Genomic DNA, 16,903 nt, shown 5'->3' with positions numbered 1-16,903 from the left:
CGAGAGCGATCCAAATACTATGAGCACGCGTTATGAACAAAAGATTTTCGTGGCGCCAAACGACGGGGAAAATGTGGCGATACGCATTCCTCTCGGCTGCCATTGCATATGGCTGCCCATTAGCATAATTCGCGCGGCTCGTCGCAGTAAAAATTATGGCGGAAAATCTCAGCAATGGCGGCCCAGCGCAACGTCACGCATCGTCAAAATGACGATTACGAAACAGCCCTTCCTGTGACGCTCCTCACGAGATATTCTTTCAGCCAATCAGCAAGCTGGCATGGCGCATATCTAGGATCGCCACCACATATTCGCGCAATTTCAGATGCATTGCACTGGCTCCTGCACGCTACCGCTCACATTCTTTTTGAAGCGCTAACATCAAAATATATCTGCCAAGGACCACAAAAATGTATTAGTCCATAAAATTTGCAGCTTCACGTCACCTTTCGTCATCTTGATGAAAACTCAAAATTGCATTTTGCAATACTTCCGCTTCCCGGCACAAATTTCAAAACACGTGACCTCTCGACAGCCAATCAGAGAGTAAACATGGCGGATAATGGCGGCCGTGCAGCCGCCATGCGTGTCCAGAATAGAGCCCAGGATTGGTTGGATTTGTCGGCGTTGTTCGAAGTCGGTTCGGATCCACGTCGCACAGCCACAGCTCATGGTCGTCGTTGGTGTCGTTGTCTGCTTACTATCGCAACAATTTCTTTCGGAAAGACTGTCGCGCGTGTCGTTCGTCCAAAGAACTCGGAAGATCATTGAAGTCGGCGTCTTCGCATCAGCGGCCATCATAGTCACAGCAGCAGGAGGCCTCGCCACCTCCGGCTGGTTGACGTCGGCGATGCATCGCAGCCTCTGATTGGTGCACGCCGGCGAAGCGTCGCCACGCATCGCCGAACTTCTAGCATCGGTAGTCGACAAAATGTCTGCGCGTCGCCACCCGTCACCCTGTTCCTAACAGACGCTTTTGACTCCCTTGACGCATTGGCGCGTGCCGAAACTTTTGGACGCGTGCCAGTGGTTGGGCCTTTTGGCGCCCGTTGCTGCGGCGAGCGTGCGTCTCTGTAACCGAGCGAACGAGCACAGCGAAAGATGACAGCCGATGCGGCGCGCAACAGACAAAGAAAGCGGCGAGAGCGACGAGGCATGAGGAAGAAAGTAGAGAGGATGGTGCAGAGGAGAACCATGAGGCGGAAAGCGGAGGAGGGTATGGCGAAAGGGGCATGAGAAAAGCGGACTGCCGGCGGCAACCAGGCACGCGGCTACGCCGGAACAAAGCGTCGGCGTGGGCTTCGGACATACTGCGCATGCGCTACGTCACCTGCGGCGCCATGGGCGCCGTCACCGCTGGAGAATGCGCTCCGCGCTAGTCACGCGTTCGCGTATTTACGCTTTCTTACAGAACAGTGAGCGACGCAACTGGCGAAAATGCTCCGTCTACTGCTGCTGCTTAACGAGCTGCCCATGCAGAAGCCCAGCGCCGCTGCCGAGAGCACCCTGTTCTTCAGAATGAAATTCTTTGCCACAGTATATCGCGAATTCAAAACACCTAAGCATCTGCGCTCAATATTCGCATTAAGGAGTGTAGTAATTGTCGGTGATTTTTTTTTTACTCAGCAAGAACATTCTGCATGTATTGGCCAGGAATAGTACCGAGGTCATCAGCCAGTAGGAGTAGTTTTTTTCGAACATGCAACAAAACTACCTAAAAGAGAACATATAGGCCATGGGCATGGTAGCACCAATACAAAGGCGTTGTAGTATGATAACATTTTGTAAAACGTTTTCTCACATTTATGATTAGATGAGCGGGTTTCATAGTATCCGTTCTTGCAGGGGTGCCGCCGTGTGTGACGCCAGGATCTTGCAATTTGAGTAAACTTCTCCTACGTGTTATTATGTCACAGATCATTGGTCGATATCAGGTGGTGTGGAAACAAGTCAGAGAGGTTGTTGCACTGTTTTCTTAGTATTGCGGCAGTTAACAAGCCCTTAATACTTCTCATGATTTTGAAACATGACCTATAGCTATCGTGCATCTGTGCTGTATTATATGGCAAATCATACATGACACTTGCAAATATGAAGTTATTTCCATCAGCCGCAAGAAATGAACCTTTATTTGTTCCTATACGCCACAAATACTTATCATTACCTTCGCGTTCATTACACTCGAAGCATATAGATTTAATCCACCCATATTTAACAGATCTGCAGCGGTGGCGTAGAGGTAGCGCATCCGCCTCGCATGCAAGAGGACCGTGGTTCGAATCCCGGTGCCGCGCAATTTTCCACCGGATTTTAAAAAATCCGCGTGTTGACAACATTGCACAAAAAGGCCTGGAGTGCGGCCTGATCCCGGTGACTAGAACCGGTAACGCACTCCCTCACCAGATCAGGATTGGCCACCCTCGTGCAGTACTTGGCCGCCACCTCCTATATGAATACACCAATCAAACCCCGGCCCTCAGTCCCCAGCAGCTGCGAAGCAACGGACCACGGTGGCGGTCAGACCTGTGGCGCAGCAGAGGGTGCTAAGAATTCCTGCATCCGGACAGACCCCCATTGGAACATGAGCCTGGCAGCGTTTACCACTCGAACGTTGTCTAGTGAGGCCAGTCTAGCGGTGCTATTGGAGGAATTAGAGGGCAGTAAATGGGATATAATAGTGCTCAATGAAGTTAGCAGGACAAGTGAAACATATACAGTGCGAAAGAGCGAAAATCTTATGGGCATCACTAAGGCGTGTGCAATAGAAGTCGGTGGTAACTCCGTTAGAAAAGGTACCAGTAAGCTATCGCAGGAGACGAAAGATCTGATCAAGAAACGCCAATGTATGAAAGCCTCTAACCCTACAGATAGAATAGAACTAGCAGAACTTTCGAAGTTAATCAGCAAGCGTAAGACAGCTGACGTAAGGAAGTGTAATATGGATAGAATTGAACATGCTCTCAGGAACGGAGGAAACCTAAAAGCAGTGAAGAAGAAACTAGGAATTGGCAAGAATCAGATGTATGCGTTAAGAGAAAAAGCCGGCAATACCATTACTAATATAGTTCTATAGAGATTTACACAGTTCCAGTGGCACCCACGACGATAACGGAGGAGTGAATAGTCTAGAGGAACTTGAAATCCCATAAGTAACGCCGGAAGAAGTAAATAAAGCCTTGGGAGCTGTGCAAAAGAGGAAGGCAGCTGGGGAGGACCAGGTAACAGCAGATTTATTGGAGGATGGTGGGCAGATTGTTCTAGAAAGACTGGCCACCCTGTATGCCTCGAGCGTGCCGGAATCTTGGAAGAACGTTAACATAATCCTAATCCATAAGAAAGGGGACACCTAAGACATGAAAAATTATAGACCGATCAACTTACTATCCGTTGCCTACAATGTATTTACTAAGGTAATTCCAAATAGAATCAGGAACACGTTAGAGTTTTGTCAACCAAAAGACCAGGCAGAATACTGTAAAGGCTACTCAACAATAGGCCATATTCACACTATCAATCAGGTGATAGAGAAACGTGCGGAATATAACCAACCCTTACATATAGCTTTCATTGATTACGAGAAAGCGTTTGATTCAGTCAAATCCTCAGCAGTCATGGAAGCATTACGGAATCAGGGAGTAGATAAGCCGTATGTAAAAATACTGAAAGATATCTATAGCAGCTCCACAGCCACTGTAGTCCTCCATAATGAAACCAACAAAATCCCAATAAAGAAAGGCATAAGGCGGGGAGATACGATCTCTCCAATGCTATTCACAGCGTGTACACGAGGTATTCAGAGACCTGGATTAGGAAGAATTGGGGATAAGAGTTAATGGAGGATACCTTAGTAACTTGCGATTCGCTGATGATATTGCCTTGCTTAGTAACTCAGGAGACCAATTACAAGGCATGCTCACTTACCTGGAGAGGCAAAGCAGAAGGGTGGGTCTAAAAATTAATCTGCAGAATACTAAAGTAAAGTTTAACAGTCTCGGAAGAGAACAGCAGTTTACGATAAGTAGTGAGGCACTGGAAGTGGTAAGGGAATACATCTACTTAGGGCAGGTAGTGACCGCTGATCCGGATCATGAGACTGAAATAATCAGAAGAATAAGGATGGACTGGGGTGCGTTCGGCAGGCATTCTCAGATCATGAACAGCAGGTTGCCATTATCCCTGAAGAGAAAAGTGTATAACAGTTGTGTCTTACCAGTAGTCACGTACGGGGCAGAAACCTGGAGGCTTAAGAAAAGGGTTCTACTTAAATTGAGGACGACGCAACGAGCTATGGAAAGAAGAATGATGGGTGTAACGTTAAAGGATAAGAAAAGAGCAGATTGGGTGAGGGAAGAAACGCGAGTTAATGACATTTTAGTTGAAATCAAGAAAAAGAAATGGGCATGGGCAGGACATACAATGAGGAGGGAGGACAACCGATGGTCATTAAGGGTTACGGACTGTACTCCAAGGGAAGGGAAGCGTTGCAGGGGGCGGCAGAAAGTTAGGTGGGTGGATGAGATTAAAAAGTTTGCAGGGACGACATGGCCACAATTAGCACATGACCGCGGTAGTTGGACAAGTATGGGGAAACCTTTGCCCAGCAGTGGGCGTAACCAGACTGATGATGATGATGATGATGATGATGACTAAACAGATCACCCCTGCAGTTGCCGCAATTCTGGTATTGCTACAGCTTAATTTGTCTGAATTTCTGAACGTGCATTTGACGTTCAGAAACTTGCTTACTCGTCTGCTATTAACCTACTGCTCGAATATGCCTAGTCCATTTAGTCACCACGTGAGGCCTGTCTTATCTGTGCTTTTGAAACGATGCGAAACCGAGCAGTCTGGTTCATAACGCACATCTATGATCGTGATTCCAGAATCACTAAAATTAAACAAAGCATTTCTCTTAAGTCTTTAGAAATGCACCGTTATGTGGCCCTTTTGAGGCTTTTCCTTAAGTAAATCTATAACTCATGGTTACTTCGTCTTGCGCTTCATACCCGACCGCGCATGTATAGCCGGCTTCATAATCACGTTAGTTGTAGTCGCATCTCATGTGGCACGCTGTGTTTAAGTTCATCTCCACTGCCTCATGATATCCGCCTTTGGAATAATTTTTCCTTTGAAATTGTTTCTTTACCGGATCCAGTGGCCTTTCGCGAAATGTTTTAGATGTACGTGCTTTCAAAAAAAAATCCGCCTCCCTTCCAAACTGTGAAAGTAGATGTACAGCGAAGCTCGTGCGGACGTTAGACGACGTTACACACGCACCACCGCCACAAGCGACGTACGTAACGCGCTCACAGGCGTGTGCGGAAATGCAGCATACGTACTCATTCTTCTAGGGCATCCGCCAAGCGCAAGTGCCTTATTCAACTAAATTATTGTTTAAAAATAAATTACGTTAGAAGATCCCTAAAGTAGGACTTTCACACAAGCTGCTGACATGATAGCTTTAAATTGGGATGCGAATATACGGGAAAACGTAATTCTGTTACACAGAAACTGAAACGAAAGGCCCTTTTTCCAGCTGCCATCGGAGGTTCATACTCCGCCTTGTAGGCCTTCCACCTGGCGCTAGTGTGGTATTGAACTAATTCAATTTTTGAATGGAAAAATGTGTCAGAAAAGTCGTGAAGTACGACCTGCACACAATCTACAGACATGATACCATCAGAGTGTAATTGGAATATACGAGAAAACATAAATCCATTACGCCTAAACTGCAACACAAACCCCTTTTCTAGCTGCCGGAGTGGGGTGAGCACGCCACGAAGAATCCCGACCAACTAGAGGCTAGCAGCTTCGCTGTAGAATGTGTAATGATGCCTGTTGAGTCGTGCTTTTCGTATATGTGTGAGTTGTTTTCACCTTTTTAAACTGCATACTGCAAAAGGCTTTCTTTGTTCTCCGTGTATTTATGCTTCGTCTTTCCTATGCTTATAACTCGCATATTTCATATGTTTATAAGTTGATGCATTGTATTCTTGCTTTAATACATTTTAATTACTGTAAACTTTCCCTATTGTTATGATAGGCCAGCGGGGGTAGTGACCTTCTCTAGCCTTTCTTGAATCACTGCGAGGAATTTCTTTGTGAAGCTATAGCAATGCATCCCCCTCGGACAGAACTCGGGTAACAGCAAGGCGAAAGCCGTTTGGCGGATCGAGTGTCTGTTGGTTCACTGTCGCCATCTTGGATGATGGGAGCAAGAAACTCCTGGAAAAGGGGGCTCTACGATGTTTACTCACGAACTCCGGACGCTTTTTACTCATGAACAGACGCTCAGCCAACTGCTGATCATCCCATGAACCAAGACGCTCCAGCTTGAGTCAAGCATGACAATCCCTATCTACGAAGTTCCCCTCCTTTCTGTGTGTTCAGGGAACAAAGGTGTGGAAGTGATTGTCTGAAGCCTCGCCCTCAACGCGGGTAATTCGACGACTTTGAATGCTCCGATTGGACGAAAACGGGAGGGTGGATTTCCCTGGCCTATTGATCCGTGGAGGAGAGAGGGGGTTTAAGCCGACTTTTTCGGCTCCTCAGTCTGCTTCAATTCAGTCATGCTAGACTGGTGAGACGTAACATTCTCCACTCTTCGTGTAGATATTGTAAATAAACCCAGTACTCCTCGTTCTCGATGAGAACATGTTCCTGTCTTCAACAACGTCCTTAGCGTGGATGAGTCGGACGACGGCATGGGCCAGCTACCCCTTTTGACATGCCCGACCCCAGCACTTACACTGTTCAATACTCCACTGCGAAGCCTATAAGGTATAGAAAATAAAGAACGAAATAAATAAACAAGTAAGAAAATAAATAAAAACATCAGTATGAACGTGGGTGAGTTCCTGTCACTCCGAGTAGGATGTATGAGGTGACTACGAATGTGTGTGCCGGTGAGTGTGAGTTGATGCGAGTGTGAACGCGAGTGGTTGCCGCTGAATGTGAGTGGGTGTGAGCACGAGCGCCAGTGAATTGGAGCGGACACCGACGTTATCACGAGTACCCCTGAGTAGGAGGATGACTTTCAGTTAAAGTGAGGGCCGACGAGTCAGAGTACACACGAGAGCTTGCCAGTAGCACTACTTGTGAGTTGGCGTGAGCGTAGCGTGAGCGAGAGAGAGAGACAAAACATTTATTCTGACCATCGAGGTGGTTGCTCTTGAGGTCGAGTGGGTGGTGTCCTCACTCCAGGCCTCCACTGGCCATGGCTGCCCAACGTACTTGCTGGACGAGAGCTTCTTGTCCCGCCAGGGTATCGCCGGTAAGCTGTACTTCCCATCGCTCAACCGACGTGCTAGGCTTCTTTAGGTGTTGAGGTTTGCCCCCGCACCCCCACGAGATGTGAAAGAGTGTAGGGCGTGTGTTGCCGCACCAGGGGCAGATGCCGCGATATGTATGGGGGAGCATTTTAGTGTATCTGTGTAGGTTTGGAAATGTGTTGGTCTGAATAAGTCGGAGAGCTACTGCATCTTCACTGCTTAGCTTTCTGTGAGGCGGAGGACAAATCCTGCGGTTGAGTCACTGGATCCAGAGTCGGTCGCAGTAATTGGACGAAAGGGGCATGAAGGTAAAGGGTGAGGATTGATGAGACGATTGGTCTTGCCCCACTCGGTTGATTAGCGCTCGAGCTAGGGCATTCGCCCTTTTGTTCCCCTCCAGACCCGCGTGGCCCAGCGTCCACGTGATTTCATGGTGTTCTTGCAACCTCGGGCTTAGAATCTGAGCCGCCAGCAGCGGTGTTCGTCCGTTGGTAAAGTTATGGCAGGCCTGTTGCGAGTCGGTAACGACATGGATTTCCCTGCCTACCCTGTCTTCTTGCTTTATTACCAGCACCGCGGCTATGGTCGCAGCCGCAGCAGGGGTCTAGGCCCTTATTGAGGCCGCGAGGGTCAAGGAATTGTCTCTCCCGTTCACGGCGGCTACCGCGAAAAGGCCCCCTACAGGGTACGCCGCCACGTCCACGTACGTTACGTACGGGTCACCCTGGAATTGTCGGCGCTGTCTGTCGACGCGAGCCTTGCATCATCCGTCATGGAGTTCATCACTCATGTGCTTCGGTATCGGGTTCGCCTTGATCTTGCCTCTGACCTTCGGCGGGAGTGATCGTTGCCCATCGAGGGCACGGAGCTTCATTGCCGTTCCGGTCCGGTGGAGGATGGCTCTGCCCGCCGCCCTGTTCTGTAGTCTGGCCCTTTGCGAAGCCATAACCACGTCCGACAGCTCAGCGAACGTGTTGTGGATCCCGAGGGCCGCTAACGTCTCGTTTGAGGTGGTGACAGGGAGACCCAGGGCCGTTTTGTACGCGCCTCTGAAGATGGCATCGACTTGTTCTTGGTCGCGTTTGTTTAGCGAGTGGTAAGGATACGGCATACTATACGTTATATTATAATCCGCGAGATCTGCTCGGTGGCAGACCTTAGGGTTTGGAAGGTGTGGGAGGCTTTCAGGTTGCTCTGGATCCAAAAACCCAGAATCCTAGTATTATTGCCTTCCGTGATCTTCTGGCCCTCAAGGTAGAGGTCGATAGGGCCGAGGGACTTGTAGATTCCTCCTCCGTGCACCCGGATCACCTCGGACTTCTCGGGCGCGCAAGGCATCCCGCTCGCTGTCGCAAATCTGTCCACGGCCGTCGCGGCCTCTTGAAGGGTCGCCTCTTTTCGCGCTAGGGAGCCCTTGGTGGCCCAGAGCCTGATGTCGTCTGCGTACAGGGCTTAGCCTAGGTCGGGGATCTTTCGCAGCTCTTTGGTCAGCGCTAGCATCGCGACGTTCAAGAGAATAGGGGAGATTATCGCCCCTTGCGGTGTTCCTGCATCTGTGCCCACAAGTCTTGAACTCGTGCGTCGATTCAAGTGAATAGCAGTGAATGAATGACGATCGCCTGCTCTATTTCTCGTGTATATAGTTTGACGGCTAGTCTCGCTTCGGAAAATTTCTGTTCGGGATACGTATACGGGACATTAAAGTGGATTATTATGTTAGACATCATTATTTATATATGCTTCTGCAGTATAGCCAAACCACTGTTCTTATAGTGTGAAGGGGCTTGGTAAACAGAAAGTGCCACAAAAATGAAAGAGCGGTGGAGACGCCACCCTGAAGACCCAGCATTAGCTGACCGTGAAGTCATATTTTAATGGTGTGTCGGGTCTGGTGAAATAGGTTATTGGTAAAGCAGGAGTACGTTGCATTCGAACATAACGGAAGACCCGACTTTGACAGTTTTGAGAACTCTCCCTGCGCCAGAAGTACCTACATACTACAAAATATTTAATATCATCGCCCAAGCACTGCGTAAAGATGGTTAACCAGCGAAGCTGAAACGAATGGCCCCAGTGTTTATCACTGGGTTAATCCCGACGGTTCATTAAACGACGGCTTGGTGGGCTCCCGGATCATCGGTACGCAGTGGCTGCTTGCGCTCGGCTGCAGGCGCCTGTTATTGTGCCCTGGCTGCAACATCCGCACGGCGTGGACAAGCTCGTTCCCGGTTCTGCTCGCGGCGTTGCTGATCGAAAGCTGCTTGCTCCTAAGCGAGAGAGAGAGAGGCTCTCTGTTAGAAAAACGGAGACTATTGCCGGTGCGTATACAACCGCTGGCATGCTACTCTGTATAGGGATGGGGAACGGGATTAAGAGATTCCAGAGAGGAGTGGAAAAAAAGAATAAAAATAAATTTATTGGGTTCTTGCAGTTCAACGCACATTCGCATTGATCCATCCTGTTTCCGAACGACCACTATTGGATAAATCCACTGAGAGGCGTCAACGCGCTGAATAATGCCTGCTCCCAAGGAGTACGTATGACGCGTGGACTTCTTTTTGCTCTCCGTCGCAGCTGCGCGCGCACTCGGCTGCGAAGGAGAGCATCAATGTCGCTACTGGCGCAGCTAATTCAACACCACTAGATAGCAAAATGCCTCTTCACTGCCATCCACGGCGTCATGTGAACTAGCTTGACTGCCATAGAATATAATGGGGATGCTGCCGAGTAGGCAGCAGTGATTTCGATGTCACCGCTTTCATTAGGCCAACCTTGTCAATGGAAACTTTATGCCAGGTAGCGTGACGTCATGGATCGGAGTAAACAGGCCTTGTGCTATCCAGGAGGTGTTGGCTAATGGTGCGTCTCTCTTTCTCACTCTTTTTTTCGCACATGCGCGTGGGGTTACGCCAGATAAGTTTTCGCGTACAGGCGACCGACTGACGGACGAATCGGCTGGTCAAATGCAGCTTTTCCTGTAAGAATCCATGACCTCACTCTGGCGTATATTGGCCGCGATGCTTCTCTTTTTGAAGCCGAAATTTTATTTGAGAAGCTCCACGCAATCGCAGTTTACGTTGCAATGGACTTCCCGGTTCCGTCACTTATGGGCTATTCGTTAGAAAAAAGTATGACTACAATAAATAAAAATTCGTAAAACACGTTCGCCAGCCGACATACAGAGCCGTACAAAGGCGTGCTCGTAGAGGGAAAAGGGAAAGGCATCACAACTGCAGTCCCTATTATCATAGAACGACAGAACTGCTATCGCGAATGAATGCGTTCAACTCTTCTGTGCGCGGTATCCGCATGTGGCAAATGATTAGCTTCGGGTTACGGTTAAGTGCATGATAGCACCTCCGATAAAAGCAACGTGGGGTTTGCAATGACGTCTTCGTTCATCGTTCAGAAGATAGAATACCGAAATTTAATCAAATTATGGGGTTTTACGTGCCAAAACCACTTTCTGATTATGGAGCACGCCGTAGTGGAGGGCTCCGGCAATTTTGACCACCTGGGGTTCTTTAACGTGCACCTAAATCTAAGTACACGGGTGTTTTCGCATTTCGTCCCCATCGAAATGCGGCCGCCGTGGCCGGGATAGAATACCGAAATTAGCACAGAGCGAGTAAAATTTCGAATATTCTTGACTGATTTTGCAGAGACGTTTAGATGGAAGTTGCGATTTATGTTATTTAGCGTGTAACCGCACTGGCCTCTGTATCCCGCGTGACGAGTCTCGTGATTAGATTCGGGGCGCTTTTTCGTGTCTCACGGGCTGTCTTTCTGGCTAGTAAAAACTGAAGAATAGCTCCGCTGTTTGATCCTCCGCAAGACACTTTTCGATTCCCGTGCTTCTACTGCAGGGAATCCATCGATGTCGCACGAGCTTTATTGGCAAAGTGTCACATGACGGGTTAACTTCAAAATGTGCTATTCACCCATCCTGCTCAACTATCAGAGCGCTTATGTGGAAGGGGAACCATCATTGAAACTGCCTTCCTGCATTCGGGATCATCATATGAATGTGGGGTTCGAGAGCAAAAGAAATATTCTCAATCCAGCTCTGGTATTTCGTAGCTGTCTGTTACTATACGAGCCTTCAGTACGGACCCCTTTATTAAATTTATCCATCTTGTGACTTTCAAATTTTGCGAGGCCTCGGTATGCAATCACCTCATCAGACTCTACGTGACCCGCAGCAACTACTTTAAGAGCGGAATTCAGTGGACATACTCGCAAATAGGCACTGTGTAAACGTTCCCGAAGTCTTGCAACATGTTCTATGTGACTGCAGCCGTTACTCGTCAGACAGACGATCTCTAAATGGCCCACTGCACTTAACCTGAGAGTCAAGCTTCGAGCTGCGGGATATTATCGATTTGTGAAGAAGCACCACCTGTTCATTGCGCGCAGCGAAAGCGCTTGTAGTATTCATGAAAGCTACAGGTCTCAATGAGACGGAATATATTTTTCACCTGTGTGTCTGTGAGTGTGTGTGCCATCGTTCAGTGCGTTTTATTTCACCCTACACTGGGTGTAGAACTCGAAACCAGCAGCCAGACAAACATCTCCAACCTAACATCAAACCCTAGCATATCTCTAAGTGTGCAGTCTATTTTCGCATCCATCGTTTATGTATTTTCACTAGATTTGTTCGCATAACTTGGTCGTGTTCTGTCTTTATACTTGTGATTAGTAGTCAAGATGAGATGATGTGGAATAGTTCTTTAGTACCTATGTTGCGTTTCGAGTACGAAGCAATGTGTTCACAGTACGAAGTTGTTGCGATGTGAGTCAACAAGGGCTCAGAGATGTAACAGGTGATTATCTGACAGTCCTTTGGTATATATCCAGGATTATATAATATCGCTGCCTTCACGAGCAATGTTACACAGCCATGGCTGCTTGACATGTACAAATATTTGAAAAGTAAGAGTTCAACCTACGCATATTGCTGGTGCGTAACGTTATTATAAGGTAGGAGATTGAGGGATAATAATTACAGAATTCATTCACACGTGTGACCGCATGGTGTACGTCAAAGCAGCCATTCAACCTGCTCAAGTCAGTTGGCTGCAATAATCTTGGTAACCGTCATGTGTGTTTCTGATGTGCAGAAAAATTATGCCACACTTTTAAATTCCTCAGTTTCACTTTTGTCATTTGTCAAGTATTAAAACAGCTTTACATGGTTCGAGCAGCCTAATCTCAACGTTGAGGCTGGCACAACGAAAGCGCTAGCCCTCTATAGTCGGCTCTGCAACAGTAACAAATGAAGAACTTAGGAATTCCAAAATAAGCATGCACTTGTGAAGACTGTACTTGTACAGCTGGAGCAACCACAGTATAAGTTCATGTGAATAGCTTGGCGCTTGTAAATGTGAGTAGTTAGCCTAACTGACATCTCGTGCAAGTAATCGAAGCTCCTTGTCAGAGTCATGTTTTAATTAGAAGGGTATCCTCTCACAAGTAAGGTACGGCGCTCCCTCAATGGTGGTTCAAGCAGGATCATAAGTGACGAGATTGCCACAATCAAAGAGTGACAAAAAAGATGCAGTGCACAGGCGAATTGTCATTGGTATGTATGATTATCATTATTATAATTTGGTGTGAATACATATATACAAATGAAGTAGAAGAAATTGAGAAAGGAAGGAGCAGGCTGGCAACTGCTACCGGTAGGGTTACAACGACTGCGTACTCTTCAGAAAGTAGGGGAAAGAAATATAGCAATGGAATATGGGGAGTAAGCAAAGAAAGGACAAACAAAGAAGGAAAATACAATCCGAGGACACCTAAGTACTTTTTATGAGTTGTGAATGCAAAAGCAATTACGTCCATTCGAACGCCCCTGAGCGGTCCTTTGAGTTATGAACTCCTCTTGGGCAAGCGAGCGCTTGAAACGTTTGCCCAAAGCCTCCAGGATAGCACAAGGCCGGTGCACTTCGATCCGTCAGGTCATGCTGCCTTGCCCTACTTCCATAGAATCCAATGGGGACGCTCCCGAGTAAGCAGCGGTGATTTTGAGGTCACCGTTGTCTTTACGCCGGGCTTGCCAATGGAAATTTCTATGTAGCATCTTGACATAAAGCAGAGTACACATGCCTTTTATCTAGGGGGGGGGGGAGGGGGGAGGTGCTACTTTACCTCAATGGGTAAGGCATTTGGCTTCTGAGTGTGGCGTCGTAGGCTCGAAACACACTACCACTAATGCTTTTCCTTTCGAATTTATTCTGTGTTTAGATATTAATTTCTTTATACCGATTACCGAGACGAAGTTAGAACGCAGGCAAGAGCTTGTGCGGACAACGAACGCGAAAATAACACGGGCTTCCGAGAGTGAGGGTGAAGTGGTGTCGTGGCGATGCCCTCTCCCTCTTCCCTCAAGCAACATTCCAGAGCTGCTGCTCTGGAGTGTTGGAGACCTGCACGTGGCGTGGCGTGGCAGCCAAAGGTAATTTAGGTGCCGTTTCACTGCTAGAGAAGCAGGCCTTTTCGCTCAATAGCCTATTGATGCTGCCGCATCAATGAAGAACAAAAAGGTTGTTAAAAACAATCATTACACGCTGGCAGTGCTGACAAATTCTTCTACTATAGTTGTGCAACCTGCCGTATTTGTGGTAACGTCTGCAACCTAGAACGATGGTCTACCTCCACGCCCGGAAATAACAAGGATACGGTTCAACCAGACTGCGACAGATGGCGCTGAGAACTCCTGGCATGATCGAACAATTACTATAATTTATTTGTGCAGCAAAATCAAATCAACGTAAGGGCATAAGAACGTGCTGGCGCGCACACAACCACCAAACGCAGCATCTGATGGCGGCCCGAGTTGTTGTCTAGTGACACGTTATACGCAGTGAATTGACGGGAAGTGCTTCACTCACACGTCAAAACAATGCTCACGACGTGAACATTCCAGGACGAGCATAAACTCTCGTGGCAGAACATGAGAACAGTCATGCAACAAAGCGACGGACCTGGAAAATATATCACGGCAAGTAAAAGGAAGCAGCAAACCGCCAAAATATTGCGTATTAGCAACAGAGACCGCTCACGCAGACCCGGTGGTTTGAGAGCCGCAAGAAACAATCGCTCCTTTTGACTTTTGCCAATTCAAACTACCTCAATCTAATCTTGATCTACACCTAAATCTGCCTAAATCTACACTTGATCCATGTCTAAAGCTGCAAGTGCAATGAAAACTCGGTGTGCGCCCTCAAATGTGCGCGAAACTGTTCTCTCGCTTTTCTTTTCCTTTTCATCCCTATATCCCCTCCCCCTCAGTGTAGCGTAGCAAACTGGACGTGCGTCTGGTTATCTTCTCTGCCTTTCCTCTCTTCTATTTCTCTCTCTCTTTCAGATTCAAAATTAAAATCCCATGTAAAGATATAAGCGTCCACAGTGGAAAGCATATGAAAATAAAGCAATCTATAATGAACTATAAGTGTACTGATGTCAGCAAAAACTTGAGCCTGCTTTCAAGGAGGATAACAAAACATTTCTTGGCATAGGCGCAATTGCTGGAGAAGTGCATTGGCATTGATGTGCATGTGGTATTTGATCATTCACCGAAAACGAACAAAGCAAGATGCATAGATGGACATACTGGGATAGAAACTAAGGTGCTGACCCTGGTTGTACTGCAGAGCCGTTCTCGGCGCTAATGGCGTCCCCTCCACTGCTGACAACGCAGTGTGCTGTTGGCGTTTTGCAGCACGGCCCAAACTGCCTGAGATGTCCGGCCGAATGCACTCGCCACCGCCCACGTCGTTATCTCGGCCTGCCGACAAGCTACGCCGTTCCAACATCCGTTCTCCCGCCTGCCCACGATCGAGACGGAAATGGCAGGTGACACTTACGAATCCGTTGACGTCAGCTGTCTTCAATGGCTTTCGCTGACAGATGCTTTGCCTTTTCTTTTTTTTTTGGGGGGGGGGTGGAAACCCGGAAGGGGAAAAGGTAATGGCTATGTAGCACTCAGTCTTTCTTCCCTGACTCTCGTTTGTTAGCGCTTCGATTTCATTTGTGTACCGAGTCCTCGAAGCGTAAAATCGATGTTTTCCTCGCGTCTGCGCGCCATTTGATCATAGCCTATAGCGGTTTCTGTGCAGAGAGCTGTCTGGATTGTGCTTTAGGATCGTTCTATCGATGCCGCTAGGAAACTTATGTACGAAAAGTTTTTCTTGCGATTAGCCTTTGGATATACATGCACTTCGTCAGGGTTATCCCAATTTGACCGACTACTGGGAAGTGGAGTCGAGCGCTTATATTCTTGCAAAATCTCCCCTCAGTAAAGGCACTTCCTTGCTTTCTTTGCTAAAGTAAGCTTTAAAAATGATCGAGGACTGACCTCACTGGACGAATGTGAGCCAGGTCAAACAAATCTATAGTATTGCTGACAGTTTTATTTGATTCCCTCTTGGCATCTTACATTACCAAATCAAATCAAATCAAATCAAAATATTTATTCCAGCATTACAAGGATAATGCAATGTTGAGGATGACAAGTAAAAAGCCTTCTTGAGGCTTGACTGGCCCTGCATCCTATACACTTGGCAGAGCAGTGGTTACAAAGCACAAAAATGGTCTAAAGAAGTTCCTAAACAAGGCAATGTAGGATTTCCAAATCAGTTTTAAGAGACAAGCGATATTGAAGATTTATTGAAAAAGTATTGGGAGAAGAATATGGTGCATTTTATATAGTAACACGTAAGTATAAGAGCGTAGAAGAGCCTTGAATTCTGGAGGGTTCATTTTTCCAATATCGATGTATATTCCTTCAAAAGAACTTAATAACCTCGGTAAATTATTTTCAAGCATCTCATTGCTATAATTTGCCCATGTCTTACAATATTCCATATTTCAGTGCGGCGGGTGCTGCAGCCAGGTACACTGTGATGCAGGTTGGCGATTTCCACAAGCGTAACATTACGTTTCTTTATACTGAAGTAATACTCCCGTAGAAGTCTATATGTGTACAAGTCATGAATTTTTCTTTTGTGGTACTTATCAAAGAGTGGTGCGGTACGTTCAGTGTAAGATACATTGGCAATAATACGTAGCACCCTTTTCGTCATGACAAGTATATTGTCAAGATTTGTTTTTGTAGTAGTACCCCGTACTAAATGACCGTAATTGATATGCGAAGCAAACAAAGCATTATAAAGCAGTATTTTAACAGAAGTGGGGAAAGTGTGCCTATTGCGACTCAGCATGCCAACTGTGCAGCTGAGCTTCTTGAGGACGGAGTCTATGTGGCCGTCCCATTGTACGCTGTTGGAGAAGGTTACACCAAGAATTTTAATTGCGTTCACAACCTCAATATTCATAGATTCAAACGGAATATTTGATGCTGTGGGATTTCTTTACCTGAAGTTCGAAAAATTACTGCTTTGGTCTTATTGTAATTAACCTGTAGGCAATTCTTGTTTGACCAAATGGAAAGCCTATCAGGAAGTTCATTTGCCGTTCTCAGTAATTCTGCGTAGTTATGAGACGATAAGAAAATACCTGTGTCATCGGCATACATTACAAATTTTGCTTGTTGGTAAATAGATATTAGATCACTGACATAAATATTGAAAAGTAGCGGCCCGAGAATACTACCTTGTGGTACACCTGAA

The 16,903-nt window shown here is 47.0% G+C and overlaps 1 protein-coding gene across 1 annotated transcript in view; it reads left to right on the top strand.

The window, feature by feature from the left end:
* LOC139059058 (uncharacterized) overlaps nucleotides 1-16,903 on the top strand; it is a 445,650-nt gene that overhangs the window by 393,467 nt on the left and 35,280 nt on the right. Inside the window, exon 4 of the mRNA XM_070536898.1 lies at nucleotides 14,995-15,128. Within this exon, the coding sequence (XP_070392999.1) occupies nucleotides 14,995-15,128 (134 nt within the window). The remainder of the gene's footprint in view (nucleotides 1-14,994; nucleotides 15,129-16,903) is intronic.

The sequence above is a fragment of the Dermacentor albipictus genome, chromosome 1 (genome assembly GCF_038994185.2).
Source record: "Dermacentor albipictus isolate Rhodes 1998 colony chromosome 1, USDA_Dalb.pri_finalv2, whole genome shotgun sequence".
NCBI lineage: Eukaryota > Metazoa > Arthropoda > Arachnida > Ixodida > Ixodidae > Dermacentor > Dermacentor albipictus.
This window is presented reverse-complemented; position numbering and strand designations above follow the sequence as displayed.